General features: G+C 37.2%; 1 protein-coding gene across 1 annotated transcript in view; it reads right to left on the bottom strand.

Moving 5' to 3' along the window:
• Positions 1–19,688, bottom strand: part of LOC136027437 (large ribosomal subunit protein uL4m-like) — a 44,244-nt gene that overhangs the window by 8,908 nt on the left and 15,648 nt on the right. The window contains exons 4-6 of the mRNA XM_065704713.1: positions 14,923–15,083; positions 12,524–12,748; positions 3,879–3,988 (exon numbers count right to left, since the gene is read on the bottom strand). Of these exons, the coding sequence (XP_065560785.1) occupies positions 3,879–3,988; positions 12,524–12,748; positions 14,923–15,083 (496 nt within the window). The remainder of the gene's footprint in view (positions 1–3,878; positions 3,989–12,523; positions 12,749–14,922; positions 15,084–19,688) is intronic.

Raw genomic sequence — 19,688 nt, 5'->3', positions numbered from 1 at the left:
TACGAGATAACCGGCGGCATAAGACAAAGAATTGCAAATTACGAAAATGAAGTCGACAATTTTTTTTTTCCTTTATCGCGTCTGGTGTAACTGACTATCATTTAACCAATTTAACGACTCTCCCATTGGATAACACTTAACCTATATTTGCCCTTAAAACATACCTCTCACTCGGTACGAACGTAACCAAACCAGGAAAAAGGAACTAGTCCTAAATGAGATGAATCACTACATCAGGAACATCATTGTACTATCTGAGACTAACCTTCCTTCAACAGAAATAGAAACAATAAATGACACCACCTTCATCACGCCTAGCAGAAGTGTTAGAGTCCACAACTGGTTTCCTACTGTAAGTGAGCCAAACAGTCTCTCCTTGTTGCCCATACTGTCTCTGGACGTATTATCATCATTCCTCTGAAAGGATCCATTCCCAACATGGCATTATTCATGTTTACCCCCAAGACTCGTCCCAGTGACCAAAAAGCCGTAGAATTGTTGCGAAACCCCAGCACGCCGTGTATATCGCTCCCAGCAAAAACGTTATGTTCGTGAGTGGTGACTTCAACGCTTTTGTCGGGAATTAAAAGGATGGGCTTGAAGATAACATGGGCAAGTTGGGGGATGGGCGGCAAAACCACAGGTATAATATCCTCATCAACCTTTGTCGTGATAACGAACTTTTCATAACGAACACCACGTTCCGTCATAGAGAACGAAAGACAGTCACATATCCCCTGATGGCTGAACTGCAAACAAGACCAACGACATATTTGTCCGCAAACGATAGAAATCCTCAGTATTTAAAACAGTAACCATAGCCAGTGGTGACTTCAAACCAGACCGTGTTCTGGGTATATCTGAGCTCCGTATGCGCCTTTGGAAGCCCCAGCAGTCAAAGAAAAACTTACCAAGGTATCATGGCGATCTACTGAAAAACATAGAAACAAGAAACAAGTATAGACCAGCACTCTTAAATAAGTTGTCGAGCACCCGACCAATGCAGATCCAACAGCAGAAGAAATCAACCGATTGGTCGACGAAAGCGAATCTGTCATTAGAGAAAACTGCTAGGGAAATCCTAAAAATTCAGATTCAATCGGATAAACCGTTGATCAACCTTGAAATTATTTATCTCTGTGGCCGGAAGCAGGTCCATGCTAATAGAGTAGACGGGCAGAGCAAGATAGAGTACTAAAACGCCTAAACGCCCAGTAGAAAAGAAAGTTCGGCAAATGTTTACAAATGTTGTGAATGTGAAGAAGCTTTTCTAAAAAATGATAGCCACTTCATGAACAAGGAAGTCCGTGAACCCTCAAAAGAGAAGTCGTCGACCACTCCTACTCCATTGGATAAGCACAGGTTCCCAATAAGGACCCCGAGAGAAGATGGGAACGATGGAAGATCACTTCTGCGATAAACTTAACCCCACGACAACACCTGACCCGCGCATCTTACCATTTTCTCACTGTCTCAGTGCCCAGTAGAACCAAGCCTGCCGCAAATAAGAGACGAGGTATTCTCAGTAATAAAATCCATAAAGAATCTCCCGGTCAGAATAACATTCAGTTATAAAAAGTAAAAACAGGCCTAGAAGAACTTGTCCATATCCATCACAAAATAATAACAAGTGTCTGGGAAACGGGCAACTCTCCCAAATCTTGGGCGAAAGCCACCGTCGTCCCCCTTTTTAAGTAAAGTAAAAAGGGCGATATTAAAAACTACAGACCAATAAGTCTGAACAGCCTACCGGCAAAGATTCTTATAAAATCACATCTAACCGTCTCAAATCTCTGATAAACCATGTCTTAGAGAAATACCAAGCAAACTTTCGAAAAGATCGCTTTACCATAGACTAGATTTTCTCCATTCGGCAAATGATGGAGAAGAACATCGAGTCTGCAAAAGCGCTGGTACTACTCTTCATAGAGTTCGAGTAGATTTTTGACTTGATATGGCGATATGGATTATGACACATTCTGCTGCATTATGGAGTCCCTGAAACCATGGTAGTCCTGTTCAGAGATATGAATTCACTTTTCGTTAGCGCGGCCCAGACGTCCGAGGCACAATATTTCCTAACATCGGCGAGTTCTACAATGTTGCCTGTTGTCATCCCTCCTCTTTAACCTATTTCTCAACGCAGCGCTATTGCTTACTAAGCCGGTGCACGATGTAGAGACTGGAGGGAGGCTTATCGAAAAACTGGCATATCATGATAACATGAAGAAAATCAACAGCCAAGAGCGTCTACTCTAATCAAACACCAATGAACTAGTGTCAATAACCGAGGCTTTAGGTATGGTAGTACAGCCAAAGCCAAGGTTATAGAGGCGCCTAAAGATCCTGCTGCAACAACTGTACAGCTGGCAATAAACGGGGAGCCAGTAGAAAATAGTAACTCCATCGCCCATTTAAGGAGCCTTCTAACTTCTGAAAATGACTGCTCAAAAGAAGGCAAGCGAAGACTTGGCCTGGCTGTAGCCAACTTCCAAGAATCTCTTATTTGAAAAAATTTGATCCCACTGCCACAGTGCCCAGTAGAACCAAACCCTCCGCAACTTAGAGACGAGGTACTCTCAGTAGTAAAATCCATAAAGAACAACGAATCCCCCAGTCGGGATAACATTCAGTCAGAACTACTAAAAACAGGCCCAGAAGAACTTGTCGATATCCATCACAAAGTACTGGCAACAACTGCGACTCTCTTATTTAAAAATTTCGAAAATCCAACTTGGAAAATTTGACCTCTAATTCGGAAAATCAAGACTCTGTCAACTTCTCTAAGGACGGGTTCACAGCACACACACCCAAGGACGACCTCCTAAGGCATGGACCGACAACTTCCTGGCCCATAACCTTCCCCAGTTACTCTATCTAGCGCGAGACAGATTGAAATGCCGTCGCCAAATCATTCGTCTTCTCAGAATAGAATAAGCCCAAATACAGCCACAAAGGCCGGAAGTGATTCAAGACAAGTTAAACAGTGATGAGGTTGGAGGAAATGATAATAGAATATTTTTTTTTTGATAATTGAAAAGTGAAGAAAGATTTATTTTGCGAGGAGGAGTTAAAGACGGTACTAAAAGGGTGAAATACAAAGTAATTTAAAAAAAAATTAATTAAACCCCTTTATAAGAAAAATTATAAGAGTGAGTGTAGTATTTATAGAAGCATTATTTTCATTTCTGTAGAAAAAACATTATTTTGCATTATAATATTTATTCGACAAAAAGATGATGGAGATAAAGTTTAATTCTTTAAACTTTCACAGTGTGAGTTTTGAAGAAGGGGGATACGCTGATCAATTTTCACTTTTAGACTAATAATTGAAAAGTTTATGAATAACCAGACCTCTTTAGTCCTCATTACTTGATTCAGCCGATAGAAAAGCTTTAGTGAAGGTCCTATCCTTGTATCGTATACCAAAGAAGTACATTAAAGTGATAAATACTATGTACTAGAACAATATTGTCGCGGTGAGAAAAGAAAATTAGAAAATAGTTTGGTGTTGAATCAGGAGTTATTCAGGGTTGTGACCTATCCCCGTTTACGTGGATAGATTTCGGGAAAAAGCCTCCATAAACAATATACTAGACAACGAGTGGCAAATAATAATAAACTAAACAGAAGTATGCAGATAAGTTACTGAAAACTTATTAGCTAGGTTATTCATTATTATGTTGATAATCACTGAAAAAGAGAATAGATTAAATACGGAAATAAATGATTTCGAAGAATAGCTTTTATCAAAAGTAAGTATTTAGGCTGGGTAGGTTTAGGAACAGTATTGCCTTTAAGCAGTTTTAAATGGAGGAAAGCACACAGAAATATCTACTTGTAGGATTGGCATGATCTGAACAATATTATGTACTTACTCGTCAACAAAGAGCACAGAGGGGCCCCAAAGACGCGAGTCCAGCACCTCTTCAAAAGCCTTAGGGTCGTCAACATCTATGTCTAAATTTTCAACAATATGCAGATCATCCTAAAAAACAAATGCTAAATACAGTAGCAATAATGATGGTAATGTGAATCATCCTAGGTTTCAAATTCAAGAGGTATCGGTGATGGTAAGGGAGTATGAGAGGTAGGAATCTGAAATTGCGGGCCAGACTCTAGTACGGACTGTAGGCCCACTCGTGTCCGTTTCATTCACCTCGTTAAAAAATTTCTGTGTTAACAAAATGCCGTCCTTCTCCCCTGTTGCCAAATATTCCCAAGCCGTCAATGCTAGACAACTAGGAATGAAGTCCAGTCTATCATACAAAATCCATAGATCCAGTTGACTAATTTTTTGGTGACTTTTTAAGAACATTTTTAATCACGGCATTTTAGCAGAATAGTCACGGTTGTTTAGTCCATATTTTTCTTAGTTGACTAATTACAATTCCGGATTATATAAACTTGTTTTTTTTACATGTAGCTGGAGCTCAGAACTTCTGGTTATCTCGCAGGTCTTTGAAAGATTATAAACCCAACTATTTTCAAAGAAATGAAAAAACAAGACAGGCAATGGAGCTCGTTCAATCCATTGCATTATAATACTTATAAGACAAAGAGATGATGGAGATAAAGTTTAAAGAGACAAACAGCGTGATTTCATGAAGAGGAGGGGATGCGTTGATTAATTATCACTTTCAGACTAATAATTGACAATTTTATGAATCACCAGACCTCTTTAGTCCTCATTACTTGATTCAGCCGATAGGAAAGCTTTAGTAAAGGTCCTATACTTGTATCGTGTACCGAAGAAGCACATTAAAGTGATAAGTACTATGTACTAAAACAATATTGTCGCGGTGAGGGTGAGAAGTGAAAAATTAGGAAGTAGTTTGGTGTTGAATCAGGAGTTAACCAGTGTTGTGACCTATCCATGTTTACGTGGATAATTTTCACAGACTTTGTCGAAAGGAGCAGGGTAAAGGCTATAAGAGAGCATGGACCATAGCATAAAAATTATTAACAATCTATTGCAGCATCCATGAAGCTGACCCATTAATACTTTACTACATAATATAACTAAACATAACTACTTAAATAAAGCTTTTCTGTGTTGCTAAAAAATTAACATTTAGACACTAGAATATGGTTTGACCATGCATTAATTTAAATAAATAATTTAAATAAACACGACAGGCAGAGTCTAAACTATTTTTTTCCATAACAAACTTTTTCCCTTTTTATACCTAATATAGTACTAATAAAATTAAAGGTTTAAAGCTTATGGTGCTTTGATAAGTGCTTTGCTCAAATTCTACTAGTTATACTTGAAGGCCCTCTACTCTTCTGGATACATTGTTAGTAACAAGATAGAAATATAGAATTAATCAAATAAATGGAACAATGAAAAGGATATATACTAATAAAATTAAAGTAATCAAACATTTATCTCATATAGTCTCACTGTTTCGTGTCTGTGTATTTTTCTTAGGTGATTGAAAATTCAGCTTTTGTGCCCATGTTTTGCCCATGTTTGAAGCAAATTTAATGATGTCACAGTGCCTATAATAGGGGGAGGGAGATTTTTCCTACAATTTTTTTTTCTTGCATTCCCCCTCTTTGGTTCAAAAAAATCTTTTTGTGGTATTATTGTTGAAAAGGGGTTTGTTTTTTTTCGTATTTTCGTTAAAGCAGTTGAAAAGACAACAATAATAATAATTAACAACAATTTATTTATCACCCACTTCACAAAACAAAGGTTAAGTGGAGTAAATACAAAAGAAAAAAATTAAAGGAAAAACAAGAAACAGAGTTAATCACATACAGAGAAAAGACGGATAACGCGATGAAAACATCCTAGCATGAAAACAAAGCGCTTCAATAGCTAGCTTGGTAGATAATTTTTCGAAAACACCAGTAATATCTGTCGCACAATACTTTTTAACCAGTTTTTTATTCCGGTAAGAACGACGCAGATATAAAAGAAATTTGCAGTACCGGTAATAATTTATACGATTACGTTTTAGATCACCGGTCAACAGAAGTGGCCGAATACCAGTACAGAAGAGTACAAAATGATCACAAAAATTTGAGTAAAGCCGAGTTAGCGCTCTTCTCCTATAGTGTCCCCGATTTGCCACAATCTTAGAGTAACCGAGCCTCAGCTTATCACTAATATATTTGACAGCACGAGACCGGAGAGCATTCATAGAATCGCAAACTGTTATGCCAAACCAATGAAGCGATTTAACACGGAGAATACTACAACCACCGCAGTATAGTGATTCTGAACAATTATTACCGTTGAAAACAAGAAACTCGCACTTGTCAATATTTAGGTAGAGGCCAATATCGCGGAAAGCAGAAGTAAATGACTTCACTGAACGGGCAAGACCAGACTCAGTTTGATTAATCAGAAGAAGACCATCCGCATATGCCAGATATGAGATATCAGATGGTCCTAGTAGGCACGTAGTCGATATTGTTGATAACACATCTTCAATACAAGCATTAAAAATATACGGAGAAAGAAATCCCCCTTGTCTTCCTCCGCAACGAACAGGGATATGACCAAAATCAAAATTATCTAATGACTTAAGGCGAAGGTAGGAATGGGAGTACCAAAAACGCAGCACTTGAGGAGTGGCGCCTCTCGAAGAACTTATAGTCTAGTAAACGACACAGAATTCGCACGAGATTCTGATAAGTGGATAATTCTTCTGAGCTTAGTCTGTTATGACGGGCGTTTTCGGGCTGAAAAACCTCTTCCTAGCTGATTTATCTACTACGGGTTGCGTCCCCGTAGTAGCATAACATTTGTAGGCATTAATATATAATGAGTCGGAGGTCATAGGCTTGGGACTGCCTGTGCAGGATTTCGACTCTTGTTGATAGAAGAGAATCGCCAGGTGCTGAAAACCATGTTATGATCAAGATGGGCCCAGGATTGCACAAAGCCTCCATTCATAGTAAAGGTCCCATGGACTTCTTGCTGTACTGTTCTAAGCCAGTTTAAGCGCTTCGGTGTAGACTTGAGAAGATATGTTGATCCTCGTCCTCCACTGTTTGATATCCAGGATCATTGCTTTTCTTGAGGCCAAAATAGTTTCTATGATTTAAAGAACATGTAAATTGGAACTTGAAATGCTACGACGTTACAGAATGACTATCACATCAACATTTTGACTGACGAATTCAGACGATTCGAACTGGACTTATTAGGAGTTTCAGAAACTCATATCCCAGCGGTACGGATCATAAAATTGGATGATATAGAATTTGTTTACTCAGGCAGGAAGGATGGGTACATTGACAGGGAGTAGGGCTCATGATAAATAAGGAAGCTACTAAGCCTTGTTTAGACTGGGAAGGTATTCATTATAGAATGCTAATTGCTCATTTTATGACTAAAAAGTTTAGGGTAGCAGTTATTGTAGTATATAGTCCTGTTGAACCGCCTGATGGAGATACTAGTGACTCCGATGTATTTTACTTACAGTTACAGGAGCAAATAGACAGGGTACCAGGTAGAAATGATGTTTATACTCGGAGACTTTAACGCCCAGGTTGGTAGAAATAGGGATAGATGGTATTCTAGCCTAGGTAAATTTGGTATAGGAAAAGAAAATAGTAATGGCTACAGACTTTTGCAGTTTTGTTGGCATAACAATCTAGTTATAACCAATACAATGTTTGGTCATAAAATGGCCCATAAGTTGACATGGTATTCACGTGATGGGAAGCCAGCAAACCTTATTGATTATATTTTAGTAAACCGGAAACTAGCAGGACTAATACAAGATACTAGGAGTGTTGTTACTGATGTTAAAAGTAAAAATCACCATCTAGTAGTGTCTACGGTTAATTTAAAGCTGAGATTAAGGAAGGGTAACTACCTCCCGGGAATTCATGATGCTAATAGACTCTAGGATGAGAATTTGAGAGCAAATTTCCAGGAATAGTTGAATGCTAAACTTGAGAGTTTAAAATCCGAAAATGTGGAAGATGGTTGGAGTAATTTTAGAAAACGATTTGTGAAGTTGCTGATGGTGTCTTAGAGGAGAAAGTAAAGACTGTAGCTAGGAATATTAGTGAAAAAACCTTTATGTTTAATATAGAGGAGAAGGGGTTTGTAAAAGAATTATCTGAGTGATAGATCATATGAAAACAAAAGAAAGGTAAAGAAAGTGGAGAAAGCATTAAAATATGAACTAAGGAGGTGTGAAGTGGAGGCCATGGATAAAATTGCCAAGGATCTGATAGATGCACCTAGACAGTATAATAGTAAAATATTGTACTGCCATGTTGATAAACTGAGAGGAAGTAGTTAATCCAGACTTGTTCCAGTTAAAGATAGGAATGGAGCCACAATTAGTGATAAGGAAAGAATTAAAGAGAGATGGGTGGAACATTTTGAGCATGTGCTAAACCAAGATACAGTTACAGGAAAGAATATATAGAGGAAAATAAAAGCGTTTGTGATACCTTGGATGGGAAGGAAGATTTGTTTTGTGAGGAAGAATTAGCGACAGTACTAAAAGGATTAAAAAATAATAAGGCTCGAGGTGCTGATAGTGTGGTAAATGATTTTCTTAAATATGGTGGCTCTGGGGTGAAAATTAAGTTACTGGAGATTATGAATATGATTTTTGAAAAAGGGGAAGTACATAACGATTTTAGGAAAACCTTAATAAACCCCTATATAAGAAAGGTGGTAAGAACGAGTGTCGTAATTATCGAGGTATTTGTCTGGTCTCTGTAGGTACCAAATGACTTAAGTAATATGATACTTTGAAGACTGAGAGATGCTGTAGACAAAGTTCTAAGAGAAGAACAGTGCGATTTTAGAAAAGGTAGAGGATGTGTCGACCAATTTTTCACTCTTAGGTTAATAATTGGGAAGTGCCTTAGTTGCCAAAACTCTTTGGTCCTCAATTTTATAAATTATAAGCAAGCGTTCGATTCTGTTGACAGAAGAGCTTTAGCTAAGGTCTTATCCTTGTATGGTATACCAGAAAAATACGTAAAAGTAATTAGTGCTACGTAAGAGAATAATACTGCTGCGGTTACGGTAGGAAATGAGGTTAGCATCTGTTTTGTATTAAATCAGGAGTTAAGCAGGGTGGTGTTCTATCCCCCTTTATATGGATCATTTCGATGGATTTTTTCTTAAAGAGCACAGGAAAGGCGATGGGAGACCACGGAATCAAATGGGGAGGAAAAATTCTCCTGGACTTAGATAATGCAGATGATTTAAGCATACTAGATGAAAGTGTGAGCAAAATGAATGAACTTCTAGAGGTTTCACGAGTTCAGGGTGCTAAAATAGGTTTGAAAATTAATGTTAAGCGGACTAAGGCACTAAGGCTAGGAATGAGTGTAAGATGAAAAGGTGAGGTTGGGTAACGAAAAGATTGATCAGGTGGGCAGCTTCACTTACCTTGGTAATATTATTAGCAAAGACGGTGGGAGCAGTTAAGATGTAAAAGTAGAATACCCAAGGCTCAGGGTGTTTCACAGATGAAAATGAAGTATCGAAGAATAGGAAGATAATTCCACAAACAAAGATTAGAAAATTGGAAGGTACAGTGATGACAGTGGCCAAATATGGCTCTGAAACATGGGCGTTCGAAAAGCGGATGAAGACTTACTAGATGTTTTCCAGAGAAATTGCCTATGGATTGTTCTGGGTACCCGGCTGACTGACCGTATTTCAAACAGTAGGCTGTGCAAAAAATTTGGTTCAATCCCGCTTTTTAGGGCTATAATGAAAGAAAAGTTGAGATGGCTAGGGCACATTCTGCGGATGAAGGATGACAGATTGCCGAAGATTGTGCTTTTTGGCCAACCGTCTAGGGCCAAACGGAAAGCAGGTCGTCCTCGTTTGGGGTGGGAGGATGTCATAAAGAAAGATTTAAAGGAAATGAGAACTTCCTGGGAGGTGTAAAGAGGGAGGCTTTGAATAGATTGGGATGGAGGAGGAGCGTGCGTGGCTGTGTTGGCCTCAGGCGGCTTGGTGCTGCGGTGAGTTGTTAGTAGTAGTAGTAATCTATGCTTCAAATATTACACAAGTGTGATGAATCTTCTTTTCATTTAATTGGAATTTCGTCCATTTGAGCACTTGTAGTCAAACTCGTCAGCTAGATCAATTTATACAACATGAAGAAATTTTTTTCACCTAATCATGTAGATTGATATTATCTTGTTACGTGGGAGGTGAATGTTGAGGAAGGGGCACATCACACGACAGGGAAGTGCCTAATTTTTATCAGAAATTTTACGATTTGCAGAGATACTTAGCAGCCAGAAAATATCATTAATTTTGTGAGCACGTTTCCACACTGCTCACGTAAGGTTTCTTAAGACAAGAATTAGCGTACAATCGCTTAGAAGTTTCCTAGGGCGCATACTTGCCGAAAAATTTGAAACAGAGGGCAAGCACTTTGCAATTTTTTTGAATAATTAAAAATATTAAGCATTAATTAATAATAAGCATTGATTTTACGCTAATAGTTTTGTTTATTGGGATGTGTGTATTTATATACTTTCTTAAATTTTAAGTAGCGACTCCCGGCTACATCTAGACAATTTTCTCAACGATCTTTTTAGCAGAAGATTTGGACTTGACGAACAGTTTCCAGTCCTGTCTCACCTTTCTTAGCTCACTTATTTCGGCTGAATTGGGGCAAACGCTATCCAAAAACTGCTTGCAAGCCACGGGATTATCGAGAGACATTGGCATTTTAGGAACGACGGCATAGAATGGCTGGGGATTGACGGCATAGAATGGCTGGGGATTGACTGTTACAGGATCGGCGGGGCCTGGGACAGTACTCGCCGAATGGCAGCAGAGGCTCTGTGCTTTAGCTGTAGACACAAAGCTCTTAAATTCTAGACATAAATCATTTACCTTGCGGGCGTAGCGCTTGCCTCGCCAGGAATTGTAGGGACTTCGTCTGGTTCGTATATAACGAACTTTGGCAGGGCCACTGAATTCTTATCACAGTAGTCTAAAACTTTTAAAATGTCTGCAAATGTATCAGCAGCTTTCAGCCTTTCGATTGGCCCAGTAGCATAATTCACCACAGACAAAATCGTTTTCTTCGCTTCGCTCACCAAATCGTCAGCGAAAAAATTGCAACCATCTTGATAATATCGGCATTTGCATTTCCTTTTGATTTCGCCCGCACGGCAAAATTTAGTATAGCGTTACGTACTAATCTATTCGGCTGCATCCCATGAAAACGATATGTCCCTAATGGGGACTGGTCTCCCATTTAGCAAGTCAATATTTAGGGCATTTTTTGCAATTTCATCTGCCTGGTGATTACCAGTTATACCTGAATGGCTTGGAACATACTGAGGGTATATTTTAATGCCTCTTGAAGCAAGAATATCAATAATGCTAAGACAATATAAAGTGTCTATATTCATTTTATACTGAGCAGCTGAGCACAGCAGCTCTAGGCTGCTGTGCTCAGCACAGTTCTTTTTTCTGAACTTTTTCTTGCGCAGCAGACGGGTAACCAAGGGTTTTTGTCAAAATATGCATATAGAGCCCATGGTAAGGAATAACTCGGCCTAATAATAGCCAAAATTCTAAAAACGGAACAATAGACGCATGAAAAGAAGGTAGCTTTTTATGCTGATTCCAAATATATACAATTTATTAAGCTTAATGTTAACAATCAAAAGCTACAAACCTGAAAAAAATTGCGTGATTTTTGAAAAAAAAGGAAAACACCCCCAAAAAGTCAAGCTATGTTAACAAAAAATCACAGCATCAGATTTGGCATATTAGAAAACCCTACTGTAGAGGTTTCGAGCTCCTAGCTACAAAAATTTTGATTCTTTTTTTTTCTTTTTTCTTGCCACGAAAAATATGCATGTTATATTTAAAGGTAATCATATTGAGCCAATGATCCTAGAAGATTTATCCATTACGCGAAGTTACGCAATTTATCCATTGTTCAAATATATTACTTTTTATAGGAAAATATATCGATTTTTTTAAGGGGGGGGGGGGATTTCTGTGGAGAGGATGGAATTACCATGAAGATAATTTTCTATGGGGAGGAGAGTCTGGGGGATTTTTCAAGGGGTAATTTAACACGGGGGAGAGGGAAGGGAATTTGAAATGGCATCATTTGAAAAATAGTAAAAATTAAATAAAAATAAGTTTCTTTCAACTGAAAGTAAGCAACAATATTAAAATACGAACATAAATTTCCCCGTATATAGGGAGCTTCGCCTTCCTCAATCCTTGCTCCTAATACTAAAATTTTACTTTTTGCCTCAATTCTTTAAGAAAGAGGGCTCAAACAAAAGGCCCGTTAAATTTAAATAAAAAGCACTTTTTAAAGAACTTCAAGAAATTAGTTTAAAGAGCAAGGGTTGAGGAAGAAGCATCTCTCTTCTGTAAGAAGTTCTTTCTGTTCATTTTAAGTCTTAATGTTGCCCCTTACTTTCAGTTGAAAAAGCTTGTTATTTTATTCAATTTCAACAAAGAAATCATATTTTAAAAAAACGAAATCCCATTTTCAAAAAAAACACATTTTTCAAAAACAAAATTGATAATTACTTGTGCCAATTTCATTGAAAGTGCTGTTGAAAGCCCTTTCAGTCTGACCATAAATGACAACTCGTGATAGTATGTTTTGGGTCCTCTTGGGCCATGTGCTTTTGCTCCACCAATCCAAATGGGTGACCTTCGGTCTCCATGGCGAGCTTTACCCATTCCTTTCTGAGGCCAAGGCTTTTTCAGACTCCTGCTAATTTCGTGTCTCACAGGAGCATTTGCATAACTCTAAAAAAAAAAAAAATTTGGATAAAAGTTACACTTCTTAAATGCTAAAACTTCTTCAAAACACAAAACTTGAAAAAAGGAGAGGGATTTCAACAAGACCCCTGCACCGAGACCACATTCCTTATGGTATGAGGATGCCTCACACGCCCACATGCAGAATATTCAGAGGAAGGGGGTTATTTTGGGGCCAAATTTCGTAAAAGTAAATTTAGATAAAAGCTTTGCTATATCTAGAATATGGATCAGTTTCAGGGACTTAAATATAGGTCCCAGGTTCAGAGGCCCACCTTTAGGATACATACTTTTTAAAAACAAAACGTAGAAGTTCATAAGATTTTAGCTAGTTGATTCTGTCCAAATTAGTTTTTTCTTTAACCTTAAGCTTAAGCTTAACCTTCAGGCTTAAGCTTATTGATGTCTCTCTTTTAAGTGCTGTTTTAATCCCATATGTTTTAAACTTCTCTCATGCCTTCAAGAATTTCAACCATTAGCATCTGTCAAAAAAACTTAAGGTCTTTCTAAAAAAAATTGCAAGTTATAAAAGTGATATAACTTCATGTCGTAGCATAATCACCTTCCAAAATCAAAGCAAAAACCCTGAAATACTTTTCTATTATTATTATTTTAAATTACCTTCCATTGTTATGAATCCTAATTCATCGATTAGCGAAATAACTATATCTCCTTTTTTAACCCTTGTTTGTAATCTTTAAAACACTGCAACAGCACTCATTATCAACAGGCAACATTCCTTGATAGCATTCAATTGCCTGGAAACTCACTGAGAACGGATTCTGGCATCAAAGAAAGACAATATTTTGGTATATTTTAGACAGTCCAGTATTTTACAGGCTGTCATTTACCCTGTTCTATCTCATTACAGTGCGGTGGTCACACTGCAATTAACCTACGGATGATTTTTCTGTAAATTTTTCGATTTACTAATTACTGAGATTGCTAAGCAATAAACATACCTCTAAAATCAGAATTTCTGCCTAAATCGAAATATATCATTCATTTCTGTTGTAAACTTACTTTACCCCCCCCCCAAAAAAAAATATATAACCTGAACTGTATGTAGGCACTGAATTTCCCACACGTCAGTTCTTTTCTTTAAACTGATTTAATGGTTTTTCCAACCGATTCATTGCATATATACAATTCATGGCATATATAACCTCGCTTTCTAGGGCTACAATGAAAGAACTAAAAGGATAGCAGTTCGTCCTCGTCTGGGTTGGAAGGATGACATAAAGAAAAATTTAAAGGAAATGCGAACTTCCTGGGAGGGTATAAAGAAGGAGGCTTTGAATAGATTAGGATGGAGGAGGAGCGTGCGTAGCTGCGTTGGCCTGTAATCCCTTGCTCTTTTTTTAGCAATAACTGTAATCCCCTGCCCTTTTTGTGTTAATAACTGTAATCCCTTGCTCTTTTTTTGTCTTAATAACTGTAATCCCTTGCTTTTTTTTGTGTTAATAACTGTAATTCCTTGCGCTTTTTTTGATAAAGCTAATCAACAGTTCAACCACTTGTTGGGCAAGAAATACGAAATATCATTGTTCAAGAGGCGAAATCACACCATTTCTAGGTAATATTCTGCGAAGGTTCATTTAACCATCTGACAGACTTTAATCCACAGAATATAAAACAAAACGAACAAAGTTGAGACTTTGTATGAGTGGAGAAATTTACGAATAATTTAAACTTTCCCCTCCTTCAAACAAAAATATACAAAAGTAAACACATTTTTCAACCAGAAAAGGTTTTTCATTTTTGTTATTGTTTGAAGTTATGGAAGTTGCCCTATATTAAATACTAGTTTTCTATACTCCTTTTTAAAGTGGTGCTGCACCAATGTTTAGACTGATGCTGAGTGATCCGTCTGGATGCTGAGTGGAGTGACAAACCGTGGAGATTTGACTGGGATGCACCAAAATCTTCCACCAGAATCTAATCAACCAAATATGCAACTGTCATCACAAGGAGTGATTCAACAGGATCAAAAGTCCTTATTTCACTCCAAGCTGTGATTTAAGGTAATTTAAGGTGACTAGAAATGGCAAAACGAGCCACTGATTGGACAACGCCACTCTAAACACTCACTTTACCCATAACTCTTGCACAACTCATACATCTGAGAAAAGGAATAAGAGGTAATCTAAAAAAGAACTTACAACATGTTTGTATAATTTTTGCCATCTAACATTCTTGAACAGAAGGTCAATCCTAGGATAGTGAGCAAAAACAGTAGGGTTCAAGAGTTGAATCCTTTTTTCTTCACTGTTTTCTGCTTTTAGAGATTCAATCCAAGCTTCTCTAGGTGACAGCACCGATTCTAAAAGATAAATAATAACTTTAACAATCTAAATAAAGTTTATAAACAGTTTAAGTGGGTTAATAGCATAAAGATATATGTATAGGAAATACATTTACATGGAACAGGACAGGTGTGATATACGGGAATTTGCCTCAATTTTTCCCTCAAGTTTGAAAGTAGTTTTCTAAAATGCATTTCTCTAGCCTTTTGGCCCTGCATACCCATAAGTGTGGGTAGATGAACAAACACTATGTGAATTATTGGCCACAAGGTCGTTTCTTTGCCCAACAAATGAAAATAAACAGACTATTTTTAGGTTTCTCGTGTCTTTTCTGTACTACTTTCTGTGACATGTTGAAAAAATTCCATAAAAAAGAAAACAGAGGACGAATCCATTTTCAATCAATCCAAAAATTTAATGATATTTAAATTTTATTAATAAGAAGTGTGACAGCAAACAATATTACAAATTATTGAGTAGCCTACAACCAGAGCTTAGTTTCTAACACAAGTCATTATTCTAAAGCTACAATTTTTGTTTTCTCCTAGATTTTTCCTGTTTTTATAAGAATACGCATGCATAACGTTCCCCAGATTAACACAAAAATTTGTAAAAATGAACTGATTCTCAGGATAATTTGGTCAGGCACATATGCAAGGGGAGAGAACCTTGGGACCCAGACCTTCCCCCAAAATCCTAAATTATCAGAATTTCTTGGCACTCCTTGTTCAAAATTTTCAAATTCATTTTTTTATTCCCCCCTCCCAAAAAACTACCTATATACGTGTCTGAATTAGATTGAGAAATATCTCCTCCCAAATATAATTGAAGCACAACATTTCTAGGAAAAAAAGTAAAAGCATAATGTCAGAAACCTTGCTTTAAATGGAAGGACCAGGCAGAGCTACCTTCTAATAACCATCTTAAAACCCTCCTAAAAAAAGGGTTACTACCATCTCAATATACTACTGCTGTTCTGGTTCTACTAAGCCATAAAAAAATACGGTAAAGCATAACATCATGAACCTTACTGCATAATGAGGGAATAGGCAGAGCTCCCTCTTAAGAACTATTTAAGCTTCTCTCCCAAAAAGGCTTCTATCCCCTCTTTCTTCTACTACTATGCTGGTTTTAATGAGCCATGTAACTTAAGAAAAAAAGAAATGGAGGAAAGCATAACACAAGAAATCTTACAATACATAGAGCAACAAACAGAGCCCCCTCTTGATAGCTGTGCTAAGACCCTCCTAAGAAACATTCAGAAAAAAATAAAATTAAAATTCCTTGACTTAACATATCAGCATAGAAAAAAGGTTTACTATTTTCAAGGACTAAATCCAAAACTGTCTATCCAAACTTTGTATTTTCTCTGTCTAATGTTTTGGTTATACAAGTCTTATGTTTCAAATCAAAAAAGGTGTTAAACAGCAGAAAAGCAACAGCAAAAAATATTCCATTCCATAATTTGTATGAGGGTAAACAGACTGCATACAGTCCTTTCACCCCTTTGACTTCAAGATGGCACTAGCAATCCTTCTTTTTCATTCTCCCTTCTCTTCTGTTTGGTTTGTGGGAAGTGCGAGTACTTGAGCTACCTGTCCCCAGCAGTTTAAGGCCAAGAGGCCGGCCGGTACCAATACGGCTCTTCCTACTCACTCTCGCTCTCTTCTGCACAGTAGATCTTCATTACTAAATTAGCTCGTTTTCCATTGTCTTTTTCATAATGTGGATCATCACCCTATAGATCAGACTTTCAGTATTAGGAGGTAGTTGAAAACTAATGATGGAGTCAAACATTTCTTCAATCTTCAGTTTTTTACAAATTATCTTAATCTTATTAGTTTCGGGTGCAATTATATGGCAATCAAAAAATATGTGTTGGGGAGTTTCCTCTGTTGTTAAACACCACCTGCATAGTGGAGAATGATACAAATTCCATTGAAATCGGACAGAATTCAGAAAAAGATATCCTGATTTCAGTCTATAGTACCACACTGTGTCTTCTCTAGAAGGAAATGGGGAATTTCGAAATGGTAGACACTTTATTTGTCCACGGCGTTTCATAATATCTCGTAGGTTCCCCAATTTTGATTCTGGCTGGGGGTCAATATTTGCTGCTTCATTTGCTAGCCTATCAGCAGTCACGTTATGAATCATTCCTTTATGACTAGAAATATGCTGGAAGCAAACAAAAATACCACATTTATTTAATCTTTGTAGATCATCTCTTATTAATTTTAAGTCTGAATCAGCAGCCTCGTAATTTATTTTTCTTATTAATTGAATTGCAGAATTTGAATCTGTAAGGATTAACACATTCTTTGACGAAAGGTTTAGTCTGGCCATAGTTTCAAGTGGTTTATGTATAGCAAATAACTCTGCTGACAGAATTGAAGTGTGGGATGGAAGAGTTGCTGATATATTCAAGGAAACATGAGGAATACACACACCTGCTCCTGCTCTTGATCCTTTTACTGAACCATCCGTGAAAGCTAGAATATGTTCAGGAAAAATGTCAGGTGTTTCAATCAACCATTTGATGTGTATCTCATCATATCCTGGGGCTGAATTTAAGTTGCATCTTTCAATAGCTGTCTGTAACTCAGATAAAGAAAAGGGTAACATTAACGACTTCTTATGTTGTGCTACAGAAGGGAGGACACATACAGGTGGATTTGGCAAAACAGTGTCTAGAGGTTTGTTCATGAATGTGTTTGCAAAAATATCAGCTTTTAAGAAATCAGAAGTTATTAGTTGACCCTGGTGTTTTATTTCATATTTCCGATCATCAAGTGTCATTCTCTTGCCATTCATCTTGCTTACGTATTGGTGAATCTTAGATACTGCAGTTTGATGATCTATGCTAGTCATAAATTTTTCCCATGTCTCTCTTTTGGCCTGTAAACATGTTTTTTTTACTTTTGCTGAGCTACGTTTATATTCAATTGCAGTGCTCATTGATGGATGTCTTTGAAATGCCTTTTTTGCTACATTCTTAGCTTCCACTGCAGTAGAGCATAGTTCATTCCACCAATTTTTAATTCTCTTATTGCCAGTTGGAGTCCAAATATTGGGGCTTGTCTTGGGAATTGCTTTGTGAGCAGCGTCCATCATAATTTTGTTAAGTATTTTTACTTTATCATCAATTTGGGAAAAATCTTCAAGTAAATTATAATTGGCTTCTTGCAGGATTTGCTTGAACATTGGCCAATTACCTTTCTTGTTGATAAACTTCCTTTTTCCAGGTTTAGTTTGGTGGGACATATTAGAGATTGTAGTCTTAATAGCGCAGTGGTCACTTTGTAGATCTGTTACTCTACTTATTGAGACCTGGTCAACAGCAGCAGCAGGACCTAGTTGAATATCAATGGTCGAAAATTTTTTATTTTTTATATTATAATAAGTTGGCAAATTATATGGTGTTAGAACTGCTATATAATTATTTTCTAACAGTAATCTTTCAACATTTTTCCTAGCTCGGTTTGGTTGTTCAATATCTTCCCAATGAGTGCTATGAGCATTTACGTCACCAAAAATAAACGAGTTGTGACCCTCTGCTTCTGTTGATAAAATATTATATATATCAGTATCCCCCTTTGGGTTATACACAGATTTAATTATTAAAGTGTCTCCTGAGCTTAAAGTGATTGATACTCCTACCACATCTATTTCATGGTCATGTTGCTTTAATGGTAATGGATAGTGAACTATTTTATCAGCTATAAAAATGAGCACTCCACCTCCTTTTCTGCCAGAATCTCTATCTTTTCGATAGCATTTGTATCCTGGTATGGACACTTTTTTTGTATTATTTAAATGTGTTTCTTGGAGACAAATTACATCCACTTTTTCTTTATTAATATACGAGCAAAGTTCCATCATTTTTGTATTATTAAGTGAAAAAGTGTTCCACTGTAACACTATCAGTTTATCTATGTCACTAACATTGTTAATTAGTTGGGGGGGGGGGGTTTCTAATCATTGGGGAACTTGAATATTTTTGGCTGCAACAATAGCAATTAGTTCCTTAAATTCATCTGTAACTTCTTTCAGCAATGACTCTGCGAAAGTGCTTTTCTAGTGTTTTCTCACATAGTTCATTTTTCATTTGTGTGTCATAATTTGATGATCGAATAAGTTCCTGGGTAATAATAAATTTTGTCAAGTTTCTTAGTTGATTACCAACTAGGATTGTGGGTGTTGGAGGCTTGATGTTGCTTCTTTGAGGTCCATTACCCCTAAGAGATAAGAATGTAGGTCTTTTGAGTTGAGAGGGGGATACACCTGCAGGAATTGTTCCTACTTTGTGGTCAAGTTTGGGGAAAGAAGGGCTAGTTATACTTATGGGTTGCTCATTAGTTGATAGGGAGTAGGTCTCATAGAAGTTGGTAGCAGGAAGTTGGTAGCAGGTATTTAGTACAAACATTTCTGTCATCAGAAAGATGTGAACCTCCACAGTTCATACATTTTGTTGGGTTATGGCAGTTGCTTTCAGAGTGGCCCCTTGATGTACAATTTTTACAAACAACAGCAGTGGCAAATGGACAGAATGTTTGTGTGTGCCCTAGTTTCAAGCAGTATTTGCATTGTATAGGTTTTTCATCATAGAGTCTAAAGGCAAC

Source organism: Artemia franciscana, chromosome 5 (genome assembly GCF_032884065.1).
Source record: "Artemia franciscana chromosome 5, ASM3288406v1, whole genome shotgun sequence".
Lineage (NCBI taxonomy): Eukaryota > Metazoa > Arthropoda > Branchiopoda > Anostraca > Artemiidae > Artemia > Artemia franciscana.
The sequence above is the reverse complement of the archived record's forward strand: the minus strand, read 5'-3'. Positions and strand labels throughout refer to the sequence as shown.